A 22,954-nucleotide genomic window follows, 5' to 3' on the forward strand; every position below is an offset into this window, starting at 1 on the left:
TGGATTGTAGCAACTTCTGTGCAATCACATTGCTGAACGCCGCCTACTAGGTACTCTCTCAATTTTTATGCCGTCGACTAACATCAATTGTAATGGGCCAAACACAATTGATACGTTTGCGTGCGTTTTGACAGTTTTCCCATGGGAATAATAAGAGAGTTCGTGGGGCAGTACCAGGCGAGATTTTTGGGCGAACGCTCTACCACGGACCAGGTATTTGTCGTTTGCCAGATATTGCATAAATGCCGCGAATACAACGTGACCATTCATCGACTTTACCAAAGCCGCATATATGATACAATCGATCGGGACCAGCTATGGCAGCTAATTCATTCATTCATTTATTTAGTTTACATCTAAACAGATAACACTGAATCAACAATTTGACGCCACAATACACGGTTCGAGGCCACATCTCTCCATCCTCGGATACGCCCCACGCTCGCCAAGTCGTTTTGCACCTGGTCTGCCCATCTCGCTCGCTGCGCTCCACGCCGTCTCGTACCTGCCGGATCGGAAGCGAACACCATCTTTGCAGGGTTGCTGTCCGGCATTCTTGCAACATGTCCTGCCCATCGTACCCTTCCGGCTTTAGCTACCTTCTGGATACTGGGTTCGCCGTAGAGTTGGGCGAGCTCATGGTTCATTCTTCGCCGCCACACACCGTCATCTTGCACAGCGCCAAAGAGTGCTGGCAAGTCCTCCTCGAGCATTGTCCAAGTTTCATGTCCCTAGAGGACAACCGGTCTTATAAGCGTCTTGTACATGACACATTTGTTGCGGTGGCGAATCTTTTTCGACCGCAGTTTCTTCTGGAGCCCGTAGTAGGCCCGACTTCCACAGATGATTTTATTTATTTATCATCAGACTAAGGCCGGAGTGGCCGGTGCTGCACATAAAAGACTTCTTCATTCAGCTCGGTTCATGGCTGCACTTCGCCAACCACGCAGTCTGCGGAAGGTCCGCAAGTCGTCCTCCACCTGATCGATCCACCTTGCCCGCTGTGCACCTCGCCTTCTTGTTCCCGTCGGATCATTGTCGAGAACCATTTTCACCGGATTACTGTCCGACATTCTGGCTACGTGCCCGGCCCACCGCAGTCTTCCGATTTTCGCGGTGTGAACGATGGATGGTTCTCCCAACAGCTGATGCAACTCGTGGTTCATTCGCCTCCTCCACGTACCGTCCGCCATCTGCAACCCACCATAGATGGTACGCAACACTTTCCTTTCGAAAACTCCCAGTGCGCGTTGGTCTTCCACAGATGATGCGCCTTCGTATTTCACGACTAACGTTGTTGTCAGCCGTTAGCAAGGATCCGAGGTAGACGAATTCCTCGACCACCTCGAAGGTATCCCCGTCTATCGTAACACTGCTTCCCAGGCGGGCCCTGTCGCGCTCGGTTCCGCCCACAAGCATGTACTTTGTCTTTGACGCATTCACCACCAGTCCAACTTTTGTTGCTGCACGTTTCAGGCGGGTGTACAGGTCTGCCACCTTTGCAAATGTTCGGCCGACAATGTCCATGTCATCCGCGAAGCAAATAAATTGACTGGATCTGTTGAAAATCGTACCCCGGCTGTTACACCCGGCTCTCCGCATGACACCTTCTAGCGCAATGTTGAACAACAGGCACGAAAGTCCATCTTCTTGTCTTAGTCGCCGGCGCGATTCGAACGAACTGGAGTGTTCGCCCGAAATCTTCACACAGTTTTGCACACCATCCACCGTTGCTTTGATCAGTCTGGTAAGCTTCCTAGGGAAGCTGTTCTCGTCCATAATTTTCCATAGCTCTAAGCGGTCTATACTGTCGTATGCCGCCTTGAAATCAACGAACAGATGGTGCGTTGGGACCTGGTATTCACGGCATTTTTGAAGGATTTGCCGTACAGTAAAGATCTGGTCCGTTGTCGAGCGGCCGTCAACGAAGCCGGGTTGATAACTTCCCACGAACTCGTTCACTAATGGTGACAGACGACGGAAGATGATCTGGGATATCACTTTGTAGGCGGCATTTATTTTTATTTATTTATTTTATTTCGTCAACCAACGTAGACTAGTACATATACATATACATGTTTGTTTTTGTAATGTTATAGTATAATTAAATAATAGGTTTTGTTTAGTAAAGTGATGTATAATTTTGATTTTGAATTTATATTGCTGAATTTGTAATGTTTGTTCTTTGGAAATACTGTCTAATGTTATGCCGAGACATTGTTAAGTCAATAGTTTCGCAGTGTTGATTGTAAACGGCCATCATTCGGTTGAGAGGCCCAAATTTGGCGTAATTTGTTCGGCAGTGGTTGGTTAAAAATAATGTTCTATGTCGAAGTAGCCGAGAAGGTATGTAAAAGTTAAATTTCGATAAAATTTCAGTTGAATCAACACGTTGAGAAACTACATCGTTAACAAATGAAACCGTTGCACATTCTCGACGCTCTTTCAAAGTTTGTATATTTATAAGCATGCAACGTGCTTCATAAGATGGAAGAGGAAATGACGTCCAACCTAATTTACGAAGAGCGTATAATAGAAATTGTTTTTGTACTGACTCTATTCTTTCTTCATGTGTGGTTGTATAAGGCGACCATACAATGCTACAATATTCCAGTATAGATCGTACATATGAAATATATAGTGTTTTGATTGTGTAGGGATCCTGAAAGTTGAAGCAAAAACGCTTGATAAAGCCTAGCATATTATTAGCTTTGTGGATGAATGTGTTATAGTGATCAACAAGAGTTAGTTTCGAATCTAAAATCACTCCTAAATCCCTACCTCTTTCGTGTCTTTCTACAGTATTGTTTCCTAGTACAATTTGTGTATTTGGTGTTATTCTTTTTCTGCTGAATGATATTATGTTGCATTTCTTAACATTCAGTTGCAATAGGCTTTTTCTGCACCATGTATAGAACATGTGTATTTCATTCTGGAATATGATTATGTCGTCTTCATTTTTTATTTCCATAAATAGCTTTATGTCATCGGCATAAATTAAAATCTTTATATTTTTGAGAATGAAGGTAATGTCATTTACATATAATATAAGTAAAAGAGGGCCAAGATGAGAGCCTTGTGGAACTCCTGAAGTGACTTGAATGGGATTGGATTTCTTTCCGTTAAATTTTATTATTTGTTGCCGGTCTGTGAGATAAGATTCAAGCCATCTAAGGAGTCCTGGCTCAATTCCAATTTTTTGCAATTTGAAGAGGTTGGTTACCCGATCTTCCCTAAGGTTGCTCTTATCCCGGCCAGCACCGCGGGGAGGTAGGGATAGGAGTTGCTGGGTAAGACGCTAAGGACCGCGAGATGGGGTCTATTTTATTCCTTCAGGTACGCGAAGTACCAATGGTACGCTTTACCCAGCATTTGCCGTGCCAAAGCTAATACTATGGAATATTACAAAGGGCAGGAATTGACACGAGTGGTACGATTTTCACGAAGTTCGTTCAGCTTTTTGGTTTCGCCGACGACATTGATATTATGGCCAGTGGTGGAAATACTCGCTTCACGAGTAAGAAAAGAGTGTAATTGGGCCTACAAAAAATGCCACACTCGCGTGAACCTACTGCCTGCATTTTTCTGGTGCTTGCTTTGTTCGCGAGTACGGGCAGAGCAAAGTAAAAAAGCAGGACAGTATTTTGTTCGGGAGTAAAAATCACGGTCGCGAGTATTTGTGGTTATTTCGAATACAATGGGTAAATTTCACTTCTGATAAACACAATAACTATAAACAAAGGTATTCTTGCTCGAACACCTCGAACATCTGTGATAAACATGTTCCGAAGTTGTTTTATGACATTTTGCAAATTAACCCGAATGACTCGCGAAGCTTCACGAACATTTTACGGGGTTCGTTTTTCTGTTTTCTCTGCGAGCAGTAGGTAGGCAAGAAAAAGGCAAAACAAGTGTTCGCGAGTATTTTGCATTGCCTACTTCTCTTTTTGTGAGCAATTTTCACATATTTCCACCACTGATTATGGCACGTAACTTTGAGAAGATGGAGGAAGCCTACAGCAGCCTGAAGAAGGGAAGCTAAACGGATCGTACTATTCATACTGAAACTTGTTGCAAACAGATCGGTTAAGGATAAATGCCAGAAATGTAAGCTAAACTTTTTTCTTGTTTTTTGTTTAAAAAAAAATTTTTTTTTGGCTTCAACTTTTGAGCCTCTGGTCCGTTCCGGCAAATTTTCAATATAAAACAATGGGATAGGATTTTCCTTTGGATGCAACACGTTGTCGGTAAAGGACAAGTGCCCTGTAATGAGCAAAACTTTTTTATTCGTTCTTGTTTTGAAAAAATGTATAGTATATTGGACATAGCTTCCAATTCCATAGTCCGATCCGGTCAATTAAATAGGTCTAATGCAACTTGTTGTGAGCAAAACGGTTAGGGATTAGTGCCCAAAAAATGAGCACAGACACACACAGACATCACTTCAATTCGTTGAAATGAGTCGATTGGTATATAACACTAAGGATCTCAGGGTTTTATATAAAAAGTTTGGTTTTGGAGCGAATATTTAGCCCTTACTCGTACTTAGTGTACGAGTGTTTTTCGTATGAAAGTTTACATTTCTAGAACTTGTTTCATAAGGGCCACACGTTCGATTGAAAACTAGTTGTGTGATCTTGCCCCACTCTACGCTACCCCTTCAATCGGGGCAAGTGGGGCCTTGGAGGTTGGTTACTTGTCGGACTTGTTTTTGTAGCAAGAAAGGGATTATAATGATTTGCTCTTCTTCCTCAATGTGCACAGTCCGAGAGCTCTAGTATTTTGAATGGCCACGTCCTCATGGTCTATCGGGGATGGGAAGGAATTGATGATGCAATCACTCTTCTAGTGATTGATGACGATCGTCCACTGCAAGCCGAGAAAACCTCTGCACTCGCCATGAGTTCATGCGGAATTTTATTGAAATTTTTGGGCTTATGTTCTATGGCAGAGATTCGTCTTGATTAACGGGTTGCCAATGTGATAGTAACGAGCTTTTTTCGCTCATTTAGAATTCTAACAGTTACCTGCTAGAACTTAATAAACTGTAGGTAGAAGATAGAAGATAGAAACACTATGAAAGCCCATTTCCAGTTCTAGAACATGAGAAATATATGAAATGATACAAAGTAGGATCGTGTGCCGCTCAAAGCGCACTAACCTAGTCCGGGTGTTGGGTGGGACTTTAAACAAATTTGACCCTACTGATCAAGCGTCTGTTCACCAAGGAGGTGCGGCTCCAACAGCGTCTGTTCTGGCATCCAGCGGCTGAGTATGAAATGCTATTCCCCGGAAGCTATACCTAAGATGGCAGCCCCATCCCGGTGGATAGGGAACCTTGGGCCAACAACCTACTGTTCCCGAAACATCAATTTGTTCGAGAATCCGATAATGAAAGAACACGGACTGACTTTACGACGACGACTCTTAGCGCGAAAAAACGGACACGAATAGGACCTGACTGTATGCGATAACTGGCGAGCCATTATGTTGCTGTGTAACGTTCTCAAAGTTCTATGCAAAATTATCCTAGCCCGGATTCAGGAGAAGATCGATGCGACTCCGGCGGCAGCAGGCCGGATTCCATGCCGGAAGATCCTGTGTGGACCATATTGTCACGCTCCGCATCATTCTGGAGCAGGTCAACGAATTCCAAGAGTCTCTTTACTTGGTATTCATTGACTATGAAAAAGCTTTCGACCGTCTCAATCACGAGAATATGTAGGGCGGCCTCAGACGCAAGGGGCTTCCTGAGAAAATCATCGGCCTCATCGAAGCACAGTACGAGGCCTTTTTGTGTAGAGTGCTGCACAATGGGTCCTGTCCGACCCTATCCGGGTCGTAGCTGGTGTGAGGCAAGGATGTATTCTATCACCGTTACTGTTCCTCATCGTAATCGACGAGATTCTGGTAGATGCGATTGACCGTAAACCAGACCGTGGGCTGTTATGGCAGCCTATAACCATGGAGCACCTAAACGACTTCGAATTGACTGGTGACGTTGCAACGGCGTTCTGATATGCAGAGTAAGCTCAACGACCTTGCCGTGCGCTCCTCTTCGGCAGGTTTAGTCATCAACGTCAACAAAACCAAATCGTTGGATGTAAACACGGTGACTCCTTCCAGTTTCACAGTAGCCGGGCAACTAGTGGAGAATGTAGAAAGCTTCCAATATCTTGGTAGCCAAATGGCATCAGACGGCGGTACCAAGATCGACATAGGCGCACGGATCAAGAAAGCAAAGGCTGCCTTTGCGAGTTTAAGGAATATCTGGAAAACAGGCAGATAAAAAGAACGCACCAAAATACGAATTTTCAACTCTAACGTGAAATCTGTGCTGTTATACGCTAGCGAAACATGGTGTGTATCAGTGGAGAACACTCAACGGCTGCAGGTGTTCATTAACAGATGCCTGCGGTATATAATTCGGGCCTGGTGGCCTCACAACTGGATCTCAAACAGCGAGCTCCATCGTCATTGTCACCAGAGGCCGATAGCAACAGAAATTCGGGATCGGAAGTGGGGCTGGGTCGGCCACACTCTACGTAGGGGCGGAAATGAAATCTGTAAACAAGCATTATTTATGGTTTTGATTCCAAATATTTTGTGTCGGGGGAATTCGTTCATTGTTCTGCTTCATCTTTCTAGACCACTGTTGCCATTAAAACCGTTCATCGATTCATCGGAACCCGAGTAGCACAAATGTTCAACAGTTATATGTGACCAGATTTAGTCACAATTAGGTTTCTGCATCCTGTTTGACTTGACTTGTGCTGCTTAGGCAGCCATAGTATCCCATGTTTTCTCTTGGGGTGGGGTACCTTACGTTATTGCTACAAAATATGGTATTAGCGGGGAAACACATCAACCCTTATTTTTTAATTAACATAGGAATTTCTACTGTTTTTGGAATGAATCATTATAAATAACTATGTATTACAAATGTAAAAAGCAAAAAACCTTTAGGGATTTTTGTTTAATTTAGCAAGGTTGATCAATAGTTTAAGATTGGTTGAGGGAGAAATATGGAAGCAATCAATTTATTACTTTTGAACTAAATATTATTTTAATTACTAACTATATCACATTTTTTGCTGTTCACAGGAGAGGTAAAAAGCGAGTTACTCGCATGGTAGTAGTAGTGGTGTTGGCGTTTGCAATATGCTGGTGTCCTATTCAGGTGAGAGCCCTCAAGTTTTTTTTTAGGTTATGACTAAGAGAAATATTGTTAGAAACTGTCTAGTTAGAATCTGCATACACATTTTTATTATATCTAAGGAATCACATGCTTTAATATACACATAACTGTTATTAGAATTCACGTGTACAGGCGTCGTCAAATTTATTTATGATTTAATCACAACATAACGTTATTTTCCATTTGTATTCTGCTGAAAACTAAAATGAAAAGTTTGCAGAGGGTCAACCTAGCTAATTATGTCAATTTTTCTCTAGTGTATTTTCCGTATAACGGACCATTTATCCAATGCCACATATGGGGAAACATCCGTAGGGATGCAACTATTATACTAATTTCATTTCAACTTTCCCTCCCCAGGTCATTCTGGTGCTAAAGTCGTTCAACGTGTACGAAGTAACACACGCCAGCATCATCATTCAAATCGTGGCGCACGTTCTGGCGTACACCAACTCCTGCATAAATCCGGTGCTCTACGCTTTCCTGTCGGACAATTTCCGAAAAGCTTTCCGCAAGGTGAGTAGCGATTGCATGAGCAGAAGCTCCTTAGACTGGCCCATATTTGTTTCATGTGAACCGAAATTCTCATGCAAGCTTGAAAATTATTGTGCTAATTCGTCTTCTAAGTAAATGAGATGAAATTTTGCGGAGGAACATGTATCATCAATGAAATTGGACAGCAGGTTTACCATTTGGAAATGCTAGGGGCCATTCTAATAGTTCATTCTATCGGCGATGTACTGACACAGTGGGTAATTGGTATACTGTTGACATCCCGTGACCATATCTTTTTTTACGTATACATCTTATCATTTTATTATTTTGAATAAATCATTTAATGATACGCTTCTATTGCTCCTAAAATTTTGGTTCTAAATATATTTATATGACAAACCAACATATTATAGTTTAGGGACAGTATTTTTTTTCTTAATGGACACTAAACGTTTTTAGCTTTCAGTGAGTATTTGGCTGGGCAATCGATATATAATCTTCCAGTTTTTTGCTATATTTAGTAGATTTTTTAAATTTCAGTTTATAATTGTTCCATTTTTTTTTAAATTCCTTTATCAGGGTAACTACAAGATATTTACGGTGGTCAGATAAATCTACTTTTTCATAAACTTACACAATTTTTGAACTACTGTTATTGTACTGAATAATTTTTAAACCCACTACCCCAGTATGCTAGACAGGTGCTTTCCCCACTAAGCTACATAGAATCTTCGTCGTCCTTCGATGGCAGTTTAAAGGAATACCGTTTTTGAGTTGATTTAACAAAATGCCAAACAAAGAAATATACATATATTCTTTTTGCAACTGTATTTGGTTAATTGTCCCATTGTCTCAAAAGTGTCCCCCAGAGTCAGTACGTCCCGGTGGAATGCCTCGAGTCGAAAATGGGTTTAATCTAATATTTTTTCTGCTCTATCACCCTCATCCCATGCTTGAACTCAAACACACACACATTCGATTGAACCCTTACGCAACGTTGATGAACAGTGTGGGATCGGAGTGGAGTTGTAATTGATAAAGATTATTTTTCTCTGATTTATCTTTGTGCTGCAACTCGATCGGTGGATTTGCGCCTTTGTCAACGGAATTGGATCCGAACAGGTGGTATGGTGTGGAAAGCCTCCCTCACTTATGCCGCAGGGCGGACCTCAAACGAAAACAACCCGCACCGGCAATGGGACATCCAATGCGGATGTTTTGTGAGTGGAAGTCGCCGCCGGTGGCGATGGAGTAGGAGGAGGAGAAGGAGGAGGTGGCGCAGGTGATAGCAAACTCGTTGAAAAGTACATCGAAATTACTAGTGTGTAAGGTAACCACCTGCCGGCTTGGTGCATTGTAAATAACTAGAGCATAAATCATCTCAGCCATAGATTAGATACACAGCGGCCAAAAGTAGTTTTGCTCATAAGAGAACGAAAATGATCCATGAAATTGAATGGCACGATCCTTTAGGTACATTCTTACTATCCAAACATTGCTGATATGATATTTAAAAACAACATGTTGAACACATGTTCTACAAGATCGTTGTCAAATCTTTAGCGACTGATGATATCGAACACAAATTATGTTAAGCAGTTACGTAACGAAATTGACAATTTTCAACCCTCCTCCTCCCATGTGTTACACTTTTTGTATGAATTATCTAAAAAAAATATATTGATCTTAAAATCTTTCAACTCCCCATCCCCTGTAATCATTACGTAATTTATGTACCCTCCCAAAAGTGGTTTATTTTCAAAAGGAAATTGACAGTTGAACTCTTCTCAGCATAGCTTAGGTTGATCCAGACTTAGACAAGCTTAGTTACTACTGCGTGATTTGCATGAATAAAAAACACTGAATCAAATTGGTAGAAGCTGTGGTATTAGTCCTTCCAATTCCCAATGAACAATGTTTGGTGACGCAATTTTTCAAGTTTCACAGAGGTGTCCGCAGCGTCCTCATTATTTATTATTATTTATTCAGACTAAGGCCGAAGTGGCCTGTGCGGTATATAAGAGTCTTCTCCATTCGGCTCGGTCCATGGCTACACGTCGCCAACCACGCAGTCTACGGAGGGTCCGCAAGTCATCTTCCACCTGATCGATCCACCTTGCCCGCTGCGCACCTCGCCTTCTTGTGCCCGTCGGATCGTTGTCGAGAACCATTTTCACCGGGTTACTGTCCGACATTCTGGCTACGTGCCCGGCCCATCGCAGTCGTCCGATTTTCGCGGTGTGAACGATGGATGGTTCTCCCAACAGCTGATGCAATTCGTGGTTCATTCGCCTCCTCCACGTACCGTCCGCCATCTGCACCCCACCATAGATGGTACGCAGCACTTTCCTTTCGAAAACTCCAAGTGCGCGTTGGTCCTCCACGAGCATCGTCCAGGTCTCGTGTCCGTAGAGGACTACCGGTCTAATTAGCGTTTTGTAGATTGTCAGTTTGGTACGGCGGCGAACTCTATTCGATCGGAGCGTCTTGCGGAGTCCAAAGTACGTACGATTTCCAGCCACTATGCGTCTCCGAATTTCTCTGCTGGTGTCATTTTCGGCAGTCACCAGTGAGCCCAAGTACACAAATTCTTCTACCACCTCGATTTCGTCACCACCGATGCAAACTCGCGGTGGGTGGCTCACATTGTCTTCTCTTGAACCTCTGCCTATCATGTACTTCGTCTTCGACGTGTTGATGACTAGTCCGATCCGCTTAGCTTCCCTCTTCAGTCTGATGTAGGCTTCCTCCATCTTCTCAAAGTTACGTGCCATAATATCTATGTCGTCGGCGAAACCAAATAGCTGGACGGACTTATTGAAAATTGTACCACTCGTGTTAATCCCTGCTCTTCGTATTACCCTTCCAAAGCGATGTTGAATAGCAAACACGAAAGACCATCACCTTGCCGTAACCCTCTGCGGGTTTCGAAGGGACTCGAGAATGCCCCTGAAACTCGAACTACGCACATCACCCGATCCATCGTCGCTTTGATCAATCGTGTCAGTTTATCCGGAAAACCGTGTTCGTGCATTAGCTGCCATAGCTGGTCCCGATCGATTGTATCATATGCGGCTTTGAAGTCGATGAATAGATGATGTGGGCACGTTGTATTCGCGGCATTTCTGCAGTACTTGGCGAATGGCGAACACCTGGTCCGTGGTGGAGCGTTCGCCCATAAAACCCGCCTGGTACTGCCCCACGAACTCCCTTGCAGTTGGTGCTAGTCGACGGCATAAAATTTGGGAGAGTACCTTGTAGGCGGCGTTCAGCAATGTGATTGCGCGGTAGTTGCTACAATCCAGCTTATCGCCCTTTTTTGTAGATGGGACACGACACCTTCCATCCACTCCTGCGGCAAAACTTCCTCCTCCCAAATCTTGGTAATGACCCAGTGCAGCGCTCTAGCCAGTGCCTCACCACCGTGTTTAAATAGCTCTCCTGGTAGTTGGTCAACCCCAGGGGCTTTGTTGTTCTTCAGCCGGCCAATCTCCTCCTGGATTTCCTGGAGATCCGGAGCCAGTAGAATTATGTCCTGCGCGCGTTCTCCCAGGTCCATCACCATCCTCGTCCTCATCCGCGTCCTCATAGTTAGTCAATAAAAATAGAAAAAGAATATTGTTTCAAGTGACAAGAGATAGTTAGAGGAATATTTTGCCTCCAAAAACGTACGTATACCATTGAAATTGTTTGGAATATCTACAAGAAATTCTATGCCTGTTCTTCGAAACTTTCACAGGAGGAAATTCTTCAAAATTTGAACAGAAAATTCTTCGGAACATACTCACGGAATTCTTCGATTTTTCCCGGTACTTTTTTTTAATTGAACAGGATAAACGTGCTTGGTAAGTAGTCATAAGGCTCCCGCCTCTAACGCAGGAGCTGGTGGGTACAATTACAGGCCCGTTCCATTATCCTACTTGGTATCTTTCTCTGTATTTCTGTGGAACCATGCCTTTTCCATTTCTATCATAAACCTTCAAATTGACTATTCTAACAGTAACTTCTAGGATTGAAAATGGACGAAAAAGCTTGTTCCATACATCCAAATAGTTAGTTAAGTTAGTTTTGGGTCCTGTACATCTTCGGTGGTACAAAGGACTGACTTGAAAGATGTCCATCCTGAGCGATGACCAGCTATCGTTTTAACCTGTTGCCAGGTTAGAATTCGGTAGACTTTTTTTTATTTCTTTATTGAGACTTCGCCGCCATGATCCTCTGGGTCTGTCTCTGCTGCCATATCCTGCTGGGTTCCAGTCTAATGCTTGTTTACATATTTCGTTTAAGCCCCTACGTAGAGTGTGACCGACCTAGCCCCACTTCCGATCCCGAATTTCTGTTGCTATGGGCCTCTGGTGACAACGACGATGAATCCAGTTGTGAGGCTTCTACTTCTTCTTATTGGCATTACATCCCCACACTGGGACATAGCCGCCTCGCAGCTTAGTGTTCATTAAGCACTTCCACAGTTATTAGTTAACCTCGCAGTTTCTAAGCCAGGTTACCACTTTTGCATTCGTATATCATGAGGCTAACATGATGATACTTTTATGCCCAGAGAAGTCGAAACAATTTCCAATCCGAAAATTGCCTAGACCGGCACCGGGAATCGAACCCAGCCACCCTCAGCATGGTTTTGCTTTGTAGCCGCGCGTCTTACCGCACGGCTAAGGAGGGCTCATAAGCTGTGAGGCTAGCAGGTCCGAATTATATACCGCAGGCATCTGTTGATGAACACCTGCAGCTGTTGAGTGTTCTCCACTGATATGCACTATGTTTCGCTAGCGTATAACAGCACAGATTTCACGTTAGAGTTAGAGTATACGAGAAAGACAAAAATCTGCATGAACTCGTGACAAGTTCAGAGGTATATTCGGCTTGCAGTGGGCGTGATATTGCATCATATTTCCCTCTACCTTCCCTACATTGACATGCATTCTGACGTGGCAAGCGCCAGTGGGATCAAAAATATGAGGTCACCAGTTCGGGTACATTCCAGATGAGTGCTAGATCGCGGGACTTAGCCAGACATTTATTAGAAAATCGACTTTAACCAAACATTTTTTTACTATTGTACATTCGCAGGATAAGAGAACCCGAACATTTTGAGTTCCTATGACTTGTAGTTATTAAGATACTCGATATCAAAATCGAGAAAAGGTAAAAAACGTTCTTTCTTCCTCAAAAACATGCTTATCTTCAAGCCAGTTTTTGAAAAGTGTTTTGACAATATCAAGGTTTATATATACCGTGTAGCCCAAATTCATTAGTAGGGTCGAAGATGACGTGCGGTTAACTTTGTGTGTGTGCAAATTGTGCGGTAACCCATAGATTGTGTCGGAACAGTCATTCAACGGCTTCTTGTACAGAATCTAGCACAGAAGCTCAGCACGCCGCACTATTTCGCCAAGCGCTTTCTCGACCCCATGCTCCAACATCGAAGGTTCCGGATCCCCGATCACGGAAGAGAGGCCCAATTCTACGGCAGAGTCACGGTCCGTTTTTTTGTGAAGAATCCAACACGTCGTCGCCGTAGTTCCAATAGTAGCCGCAACACGTCGGCAAAGGACTACTTTGCCAACCCTGTAAGCTGCAGACTACGGTACCGTGAGTAAAAAAGCATGCATGCATATCTCCACACACGAGATCAATTACCACAATCCGATAGCCTATGTTAGCGAGGCTAGCCATCGCTAGAATTAGGAAACCGCACACAAGTAGGAAGATAGAAAGTAAGAAGAAGGAAATGAGTGAAGAAGGAACAAAACTGAATAAAACTCTAGGGTAATCCCCACAATACACGGTTCGAGGCCGCTTCTCTCCATCTTCGAATGCACCCCACGCTCGCCAAGTCGTTTTGTACGTGGTCAGCCCACCTCGCTCGCTGCGCTCCACGCCGTCTCGTACCTGCCGGATCGGAAGCGAACACCATCTTTGCAGGGCTGCTGTCCAGCATTCTTGCAACATGTGCTGCCTATCGTACCCTTCCGGCTATAGCTACTGTCTGGATACTGGGTTCTCCGTAGAGCTGGGCGAGCTCGTGGTTCATTCTTCGTCGACACACACCATATTCTTGCACACCGCCAAAGATAATCCTAAGCGCCCGTCTCTCGAATACTGCGAGTGCTTGCAAGTCCTCCTTGAGCATTGTCCATGTTTCACGTCCTTAGAGGACTACCGGTTTTATCAGCGTTTTGTACATGCCACATTTGATGCGGTTGTGAATCTTTTTTGACCGCAGTTTCTTCTGGAGCCCGTAGTAGACTCGACTTCCACAGATGATGCGCCTTCGTATTTCACGACTAACATTGTTATCAGCCGTTAGCAAGGATCCAAGCTAGACGAATTCCTCGACCACCTCGAAGGTATCCCCGTCTATCGTAACACTGCTTCCTAGACGGGCCCTGTCGCGCTCGGTTTCGCCCACAAGCATGTACTTTGTCTTCGATGCATTCACTATTAGTCCAACTTTTGTTGCTTCACGTTTCAGGCTGGTGTACTACAGTTCTGCAACATTTGCAAATGTTCGACCGACAATGTCCATGCCATCCGCGAAACAAATAAATTGACTAGATCTGTGTCACGGCGTTTCTTCTCCTGAAACAGGTGGGTCTGCTGTCTCCGCTTCCGTCTATAATGTTCCACGTTCTGCCGGGTACCATGCTGCAGCGCGACCGCCGGCGCTGCGTCCTTCTCCTCCGGAATCTGTCTGACTCTTCGTCGAACCAATCGTTCCGTCGACTTTGTCTCACATACCCGACGTTGTTCTCCGCTGTATTCCAGCAGTCCTCAAGAGGGCCCCCACGAGCTCAACCTCTTCCGGCAACGCTGTCTCGAGATGCTGCACGTATGCAGTGGCGACATCAGGTTGCTTCAGTCGCTCAAGGTCGTAGCACGGCGGTCTTCGGTACCGAACATTGTTGATGACGGATAGTTTTGGGCGCAATTTAACCATCACCAGATAGTGGTCAGAGTCGATGTTAGCCACAATATGTCCTGACGTCGATAATGTCGGAGAAGTGCCATCCATCAATTGTGATTCTGTCTGCAGTGGTGATCTCCAGGTGTACCGATACGGAAGGCTGTGTTGAAAGTAGATGCTGCGCATGGCCATACTCTTGGAGGCAGGCCGTAGGCCGTTTTCGTTCGTCAGTCGGTGGGCGCTAACAAGAATAAATGATATTTGGCCCATACTTAAGCAGCTGTCAAATTTACTTCAAATTTTCCTTGAGCTCTTCCCATACGATCATCATACTAGGCTTATACTGTCTGTCTAATCGAAAATATTTGCAAAGTTTATCCAGGCATCTGGAAGACTGATTATATTTCGACATGGAATTCGGACAGCCTAGACAAATATTTACCATCATGACAACAAAGAATTTTGACGATCGCAATTCTATTTTATATATAATAGTAAATTAAATACTATTATGAGGCGTGTACTTTGCAGAAATTTGTTGTTAAAATAAACTATTGGAATCTTTTATAGTTCGATTATTTTCATATGTTGTTCTGAATGTTTTAAACAATTTTATTGGAGATAGAAATGTACTTTAAGGATCAAATTAAAAATCATTTTGTCTATCTTAACGGTACAAATATCGGGTTGCCAACAAACGGCTACCACAACTAGTTGGTTTCTGAATGGAGGTAAAGGAGTGTACCCCATCATCGTCATCGTATGCATTGGAAATTTCTAGGAAACTATGGCTAGGTGTAGGTATTTACCAATTAGGAATAGAAATCCATAGAACCAGATTACGCACTGAGATCTTCCTTTGAGAGGTGATTGAAACCGACAAGTCATTCGGTCAGGATGAACTATATTGTGTACACAAATCAAGATACATGAACGAACACAACAGATAAATAACGCATAGATATATTGAATTTTCTTTCTGGTAAGTGCAATAGTCGGCCACTCGAGAAAGGTTTCATCTTCCCCATCAGTATTGTATAACAAAGGTCAACACGTGCGAACAGTTCAAAGGCATACGTACCACCACAGGTTTCTATCGATTTGAATCCCATTTATTGCAACCACTAATTTCAAAACAAAGACCTGTATGCTTCAGAAGTTGCACAATTTGAAGTTAAACCATCTGATGTAATTTGAATTAATTATTTGATTGATGTGCCTTGAAAAATTCGAAATCGTAATTAAACACTTAGATTTTTTATTAATCAGTCGAAAAAGTTACGACCTATGTCTAACCGCATCACAGTCTCCGCAAAATAATTAAAGACTTTCCACAAATCAATTACATCTTCGCAGAAAATTACGATGTACGCAATTAACTCGTTGATTCAAATTGGATTGGTTTCCCTATACAGGCAGAACATTTTCCACCACCTCGCTTCACATTTCAATAGCGCGCGTCGTCGTCGTCGGGAACTCTAGTCTATTAGAGATCAAAGTATTAAGCTTTAATTTATTTCGTTTCGCTGTGATAGAGGGGGCAATGTTCGAAAAAGGGTAGTGTTTACATTCCATCGATAAAAATCAACAAAGTTTCGCTCAACTTGACGGCGCCTATTTATGAAAGGGATAAAGTGATGAACCTGAATTTGAGTGAGAGCAAAAAAAGTAAACCCGGAGCACTTCGCCAGCAAACTGTAACCGGATCCTTTTTTGTTGAACAATGATTTATGTATGTAGCCAGCCGAACTGGTTTGATCATTGTGATGCATAATATTTTTGGTTTTTGGCCTTTTTATTCAATCCTTTCCCAATAAATGTAAATTCAACAAACGGAACTAACAGTTGGTCATATTTTGTGCATGGATATTATAAATTTACATCATCAGGTAATCATCGGAATTGCTGTTAGTCGAAACCATAGGCAACAAAAACATAGATCTACTTACGATTAAATTTACTGAACAATTTTGGACTATCTTATGCCCAAAACGTTCTATCGCCGTGATGTTAGATTAAAATCAGTCGATTCTGTTTATAACAATATTCAACACAATTATAATTCTACTAAAATTTTTCAAGATTATTTTGATCATAATACGATGAAAGCTAATAATTTGCTTTGAAACATGTTTCTTTTCGATTCTACTGACAATCTGTTTTTATAATATCAATATGAAATAAAAGTAGATTAGGTCAATGGATCTATTCGGGCAGATGAATAAGTAGATAAATTCTAATACCGAATTATAGTTACAGTGATAAATGCCTCTTTGAAAAAACGTCATACTTTTAAAGAAAGCAGAACACTTTTTTATCAAGTGAAATTACTTTCACCCTAATAGAGTTAATTGGAAAAGAATATGCGTTCTACAGACCACTTATCTTACGTCTGTTCTGTGTCACAGCTCTGAATCAACTTCACAAAAATAAGTACCCAATTATACCCGTCTTTCCACTCTGCATTTGATTAATAATAGCTCGGATCCTGATTATGCTGTCGCCAAATAGGAATCCCAGATTTACAAACCACGTAATGTTCTGTACATTATAGCTTGAATGGCACATCTCACTGCGGCTAAATAAGAAACCGCACAAACGCAAGCAAGTGGGCGCATAGTGAGGTGAAGCTCCTTTGCGCGTATGCTGTATAGAAAACAGACAGAGAAAAACGCGAGTTGTGGAAAGCATATTTCATGGCAAGTGATACTGTGGAAGAGATAAATGAACTTTGGTAAGCACATCTGACACAAGAAAATCTTCAATCTTTGATCCTACAAATATATGTGATTTGAGTGTAATTGAGATGTATGGTGGAGCGGGTTGGAAATAGTAATCACGAATTAGTTCAATTATTTCTATTCACAAACTAGAATTTCTTCTCATTACATTCGGGAAGTGTAAAATAAGGATTTGTGCAATTTGTTACAAAAAGATGTTTATTTTTTCAGCACTAATTGTACGTTTGTTCAACGAGATTTGCCGTGATTGATAAACACTACGAATGCGGAAAAAACGTGTTTTACGATGAATCAGCATTTTTTTCAATTCGTTCTTGAGTGATAAAACAGCCTACAGTACCAATGAAAAAATCGTATTTTGCGATGAGTCGCAAACATTTTTTTTGCAATTCGTTCTTGAGTGATAAAACGGCCTACAGTACCAATAAAGTGCAACTCAAATAGGTTACAAAAAATCCATTGTAGAACTAAATTTGGTGCTGTAATGGAAAACCATCATTAGAATAGTAGTTACATAACCACATTTTGATCAATTAGCTTGGGTGAGTGTTCAAATAGTTCAATATTTACGCCCGTAATAAATGAAGTAGTTTGATAGACATAACATAAACACTCTCCAAAGGCTGGTTCATTTATCGCTTAACGATTTGTCAAGCTATGCAATGTGGCACGATTTTTGTTTGTCTCTTTTATTATTCCTATTTTTCATTACTTTATTTTTTTAAATTTTGAAAAAAAAGAAGAGGGCTTGAAACGGATTCCAACCTAGGGTCCTTCCATAAGCAAGGTATATTGTATTATGATAACAAATTAGAACTGAATAGGACAGAATACTTAAAATTTGGACATCAAAAACTGACATTTATGGATCCCACTGAGAATCAAATCAGATGTTTGTAAAAAAATCCTAAAAAAATTTTTTTTAGATGTTTGCAAAAACATGGCGTCGTGCTACCCACCTGCTGAAAATAGGTTGAGGAAAAAGTAGAGATAGGTAACACACAATGAAGAACATGAAGGTTATTTTTATTATTATCTTCATTAAAGAGATTTGCAGCCCTAGGCTGGCTCATCTCTAAAACATGAAGGTGTTAGAGAAGATGGATGTCAAAATATTGTCAGATGCAAACATGTTTATTCGATCAGCGGATTCTTATACTTAATTTTAGACCATAATTTAAAAAGGGCGTAACGGTCAAATTTATTCTTCCCGCTTCATCGTCTACACACATATAAACAAAGAACAGGAAAGAATAAATTTTAGTTGATACACCCTTTTCAAATATTGGTCTAGAACTATTGGGTTTTAAAAGTTAAGGCTTTCAAAAATTGACCGGAGGCGATAACTGTTGAAGGTCAAGGACAAGACGATGAAGAGGTTATTGTATGCAATGCAGGTGAGTTCAAGACCGTTCAGAAGCCGGCTTTCTATAATGGATTCTCCAATGCGGAGACGAATCCCCTGTTGCTGATCCTGTGGCGCTTTGAAAGGTTTTTGATGCGTTGACTTTGACGGAGCGGAAATGAGACAGTAATGTGAGGCCACGGTTGATGAAGACTTAGTGTACTTGAACAATTTTGCGGTTGGGGATGGAGTGTTCCCCCAACATAATGCGCGGTCCTGACAGTTGATGCCTCCATCGATATACGTGACCGCTGGCGGTTACTGCTACCGAGGTGGATTGCGCTCTAATACGAGTGCATCCAGGTGCGTCTGCGACGACGACCAATAGGATGTCGTCGGCATAAATGAAAACATAAACGTTGGGTGGCAGGAAGCAAAAGATCCCGTTCATGGCGACCAAAAAAAAATTTGACCGCCAGGACCGACTCTTGAGGTATGCCAGTTTCCTTCTGGTAGATTTCTTTTGAAAAGTATGCCACACGTAACTAGGTATTTTTTTAAACTAGGTAATTTGATCAGGAATTGCAAAAATAATTTTGTTAATGGTGAAAATTATATGATGGAAAACATATCGAAGAATTAATTTTGTTTTTGTACGATTTCCTTTTTTCCGGATTTGTCGCCAAATGTTCAATACTCTCTTTCGGATTAGTACCCAAATTTCCATAGCGAGCCCATATAGCAAGGGAAATAAGCATCATTTCTTCTATTCATTTAGCTATTCAAGTGTACCGAAAGGCTATATGTTAGCTCAAAAAACAAACTTTTTATAGAATACCTGGAGACCCATAGTGTTATATACCAATTCTACGAATTGAGATGATGTCTGTGTTTTTTACAAGAAAGGAATGTTTCATGCACTGACCCACCATACATATGTGCTATGGTAGTTGCCAACCTACCGCACGGATGTGTACCAGAGTGTGGGAATCCTCCAGCCGTTACTAGCCCGACCCATTAAACCCACCTTGGGCTCCAACCATTATTCCACCCGGGACTGCCTTCCAGTATTACTTCTGGGAGATAGGTACTACTTCATGTACTTCTTAGAAAATTCCGCCGACTGGCTAACTGATCCACTGCTACGTTGTGTCGATCTATTTTCGGCGGTCGTGCAACAAACTTTCTGACTCCCTTCAGCGTCGAGGGGGGTCCACCAGTTGCGATTTAGCAAACTTTCGCACCGATGGTGCCCCAACTACCAACGGCTATCACAACTTCGGCGCCAACAGTTCCCGTTGACAGAAGTCTTCCAGTTCACTGGCGCCCCGACAGCCCGAAGCCAAATACTGCTCACTGCGCTGGATACTCCCCCGAACCGACGCTTATTCGCTGATTCCCGTCTACATTTACGCTGCAACTCCGGCAGTATTTGCGTATTTCGTTTTGTCTTGAGCGCAGTTCCCCAGGCTGGAACTCCGTATCTCAACATTAAGGATGATACGGCCGCCTGAAGACGCCTACTCTGCCGTAATCTGAAAAAATGACGTATACGACATTTTCCAAAAATGGTGTTAACGAGTACTACTCATCAAGCTCGTTAACAGAAAAATGGAAAATATGCATGTTGTAAAATGGCTGTTACGTCACTTTTCCAGATTACGGCAGTACTGCTGCCTTTCGGACCACCGACGTTCGGTTTGGTCCTTGCTAGCGCACTGATCATTTTTTCCACCTATTCGCTGGAATAGTCGACATGGGTGTTGAAATTCAGCCTGTCGTCGATCATCACTTCCAAATATCTCAAAGCCCGCACAGACAGTCTGTCATGCCCTCCAACGATAATCTGCATCCGCTGGATCATTCGGTAGTTGCTGACCACCATCACTTTTGTTTTGTGATGAGCAAGCTGCAGCTGGACTTCATTCATTCAGTTTTCAACTGCGTAGGTCGTTTCCACCACCAGCATTTTTACTTTTTCTAGCGACTTCCGGATATCGTTAGGACGATATTATTCGCGAATCCAAAGATTTTCACGCATCTGGGCAAGTTCGGCATTAGAACCCCATTGTACAATGACGGCCCAGGAAATTCGAGGTGTTTTGGGGGATCGTGATGCGGTCTATATGCAGGCCATTTATAGTTTCATTTGTGATTCTGACATCAAAATCTTTTTTTTTTTTCTTCTGTCAAAGTTTTTTTTTGTACTGTCTCTGTCTCTATGTTCCGTAGATCTCCGTTACTCAGGCCATCCGGAAGACGCTCCCAGTCGAAACAACCCTCTTGCACGATGACACGTCACATCGTCCCTTACGCCAAATGACCGGATAAGCAGCCGAAAATTCCCTGATACCAAATCCTAAGCCCCGTTCATCCTTAAATATTGTAAACAAACCTCGAGTCACCACGGGTAAGCTGGCTGCTTCCCCTCTCTTACTAACGAAAAAAAAATGACATTGATTGTATATTAGGGTGGTTCAAAAAATCGATTTTGCTCCACAGTGCTCATCTGATTCTTTATCATGTTCTGAGTGTCCTTTGAAAATTTGAGCTCATTTGGATTAAAACTGATTTAGCACAAGCGATTTCAAGTTTGCATGCAAATTAGTATGGGGAAATTTATTTTTTCAGTATACTGTAAATGACGTTTCCGCATTAAGCGTAGATTTAAAGAAAACCTACATAGCTAAAAGGAATACTCAGCAGCTTTCACCCAATGAAAACCGCATGTTGATTAATCGCCCCAATAATTAGTAATCGATTTTAAGACAGGTTGCGAATCTTTAGTCATGATCGTTAAACTTCTTTGAGGGCATCACTGAAATGTGCAGTCCAACATAGTAGCCTGAATTTGTGTGTGCTATCTTTCGCGCCACGAGCAGCAATGTTGCCTGTTGAGGAGTTATGCAATTAGCTCCAGAAAACCACGGTATAGATTAAATTCGATTACTAATTATTGAAACAATTAATTAAGATGCGATTTTCACTGAGTGAAAGCTGTTGAGTATTCCTTTTAGCTATGTAGGTTTTCTTTTATCCTGCGCTTAATGAGGAAGCGTCATCAACAGTATAATGAAAAAATAAGTTTCCCCATGCTAATTTGCATGCAAACTTGGAACGGCTTGTGCTAAATCAGTTTTAATCCAATTGAGCTCAAATTTTCAGAGGACACTCAGAACATGATAAAGAATCAGATGAGCGCTGTGGAGCAAAATCAATTTTTTGAACCACCCTATTGTATATATCACAAAGAAATATGGCTCCGTAAAGTGTTATACACGCCTGAGCCTACCAAATAAACGAACTTGAAAAAAAAATGACGGCCCACAGCGTTGGGCCGAGTATGCAGCTTCGAATTCGTTTCGTAAACCAGAATAAAGCTCAGAAGGAGATTGTACACAAGTAGTTAGAACATGCATTGCTGCGCTGTTGTCATGAACTCACAGCTGGAACTTGTCAACGCTTTTTTAACATCAACATTTACTACAGTCTTTTTTTCATGAGGTAACTCAGGTATTGTGGGGATGGGTATGTCATGTAACTCTTACCCGACCCACTAAAACTAAAACCCTTTCGCCAGTCCGTACCCCCGGCCAATCCTCATTGTATCTGAGACTTTCGGAATTTCGCATTCCCAAGTGGCTTTGGCTGATATTTCATACTCTACTGTGCTGGAAACGCGTCGTCTCGATCTGCCGCCAATCCCGGTTCAAGGTCCTTCCGAGGGAGTGCAACCGATGAGGGCACCGTAGGGTGTCGGTATTTCGTCCGGGTTATCTCCGGTCGCAGAAAGTGATGGCGACGGGATCCAGATAATGGGGCCACCTCATGGTGATCTTGCGTTGAATTTGCCACAGAACAATAGCGACTAATGAGGTTACCTCGTCTAGGCTATGGACGTAGCGGTTCCGGCCTGCATGGTTTACAACTTCCGGTGACCCAAAAATGGCAAGGAACTTCCTGATAGGTTCAAGAAACTTCTTCGATCCGAACCAAATTGGTTCGGGAAACTGGCCGGGCTTGCTTTGGCCGAAAGCTGCCTCGACCGGGTAATACTTGCAATCCGAGTGTTGGCCGCCAAATAATGAACACTTCAGAATCACGTCTCGCACTCTTTAACTCGGACGGAGAGGCCCTGCGATCTTCTCAATGATTGATCCCTATGAAAACAAATAATAATTTGTCAACCACTTCGGAAGGCAATGTCTAAAAGGTCCAATTTTAAATGGCAAACAATAAGACTGAATTCCCCG

At 42.5% G+C, this 22,954-nt stretch overlaps 1 protein-coding gene across 7 annotated transcripts in view; it reads left to right on the forward strand.

The window, feature by feature from the left end:
• The window catches only part of LOC134221161 (allatostatin-A receptor), a 194,929-nt gene extending 185,318 nt beyond the window's left edge, over window positions 1-9,611 (forward strand). For 6 of the 7 annotated variants that reach the window (XM_062700358.1, XM_062700356.1, XM_062700353.1 and 3 more), the window contains 3 exons: window positions 7,105-7,180; window positions 7,559-7,714; window positions 8,816-9,611. In XM_062700358.1, the coding sequence (XP_062556342.1) occupies window positions 7,105-7,180; window positions 7,559-7,714; window positions 8,816-8,917 (334 nt within the window). In that variant the 3' untranslated portion in view covers window positions 8,918-9,611. Of the gene's footprint in view, window positions 1-7,104; window positions 7,181-7,558; window positions 7,715-8,701 lie in introns of all 7 variants that reach the window. The other variant, XM_062700357.1, reaches the window with a different exon arrangement.
• Window positions 9,612-22,954: the final 13,343 nt, after the last annotated feature.

This window comes from Armigeres subalbatus, chromosome 3 (assembly GCF_024139115.2).
Source record: "Armigeres subalbatus isolate Guangzhou_Male chromosome 3, GZ_Asu_2, whole genome shotgun sequence".
Classification (NCBI taxonomy): Eukaryota; Metazoa; Arthropoda; class Insecta; order Diptera; family Culicidae; genus Armigeres; species Armigeres subalbatus.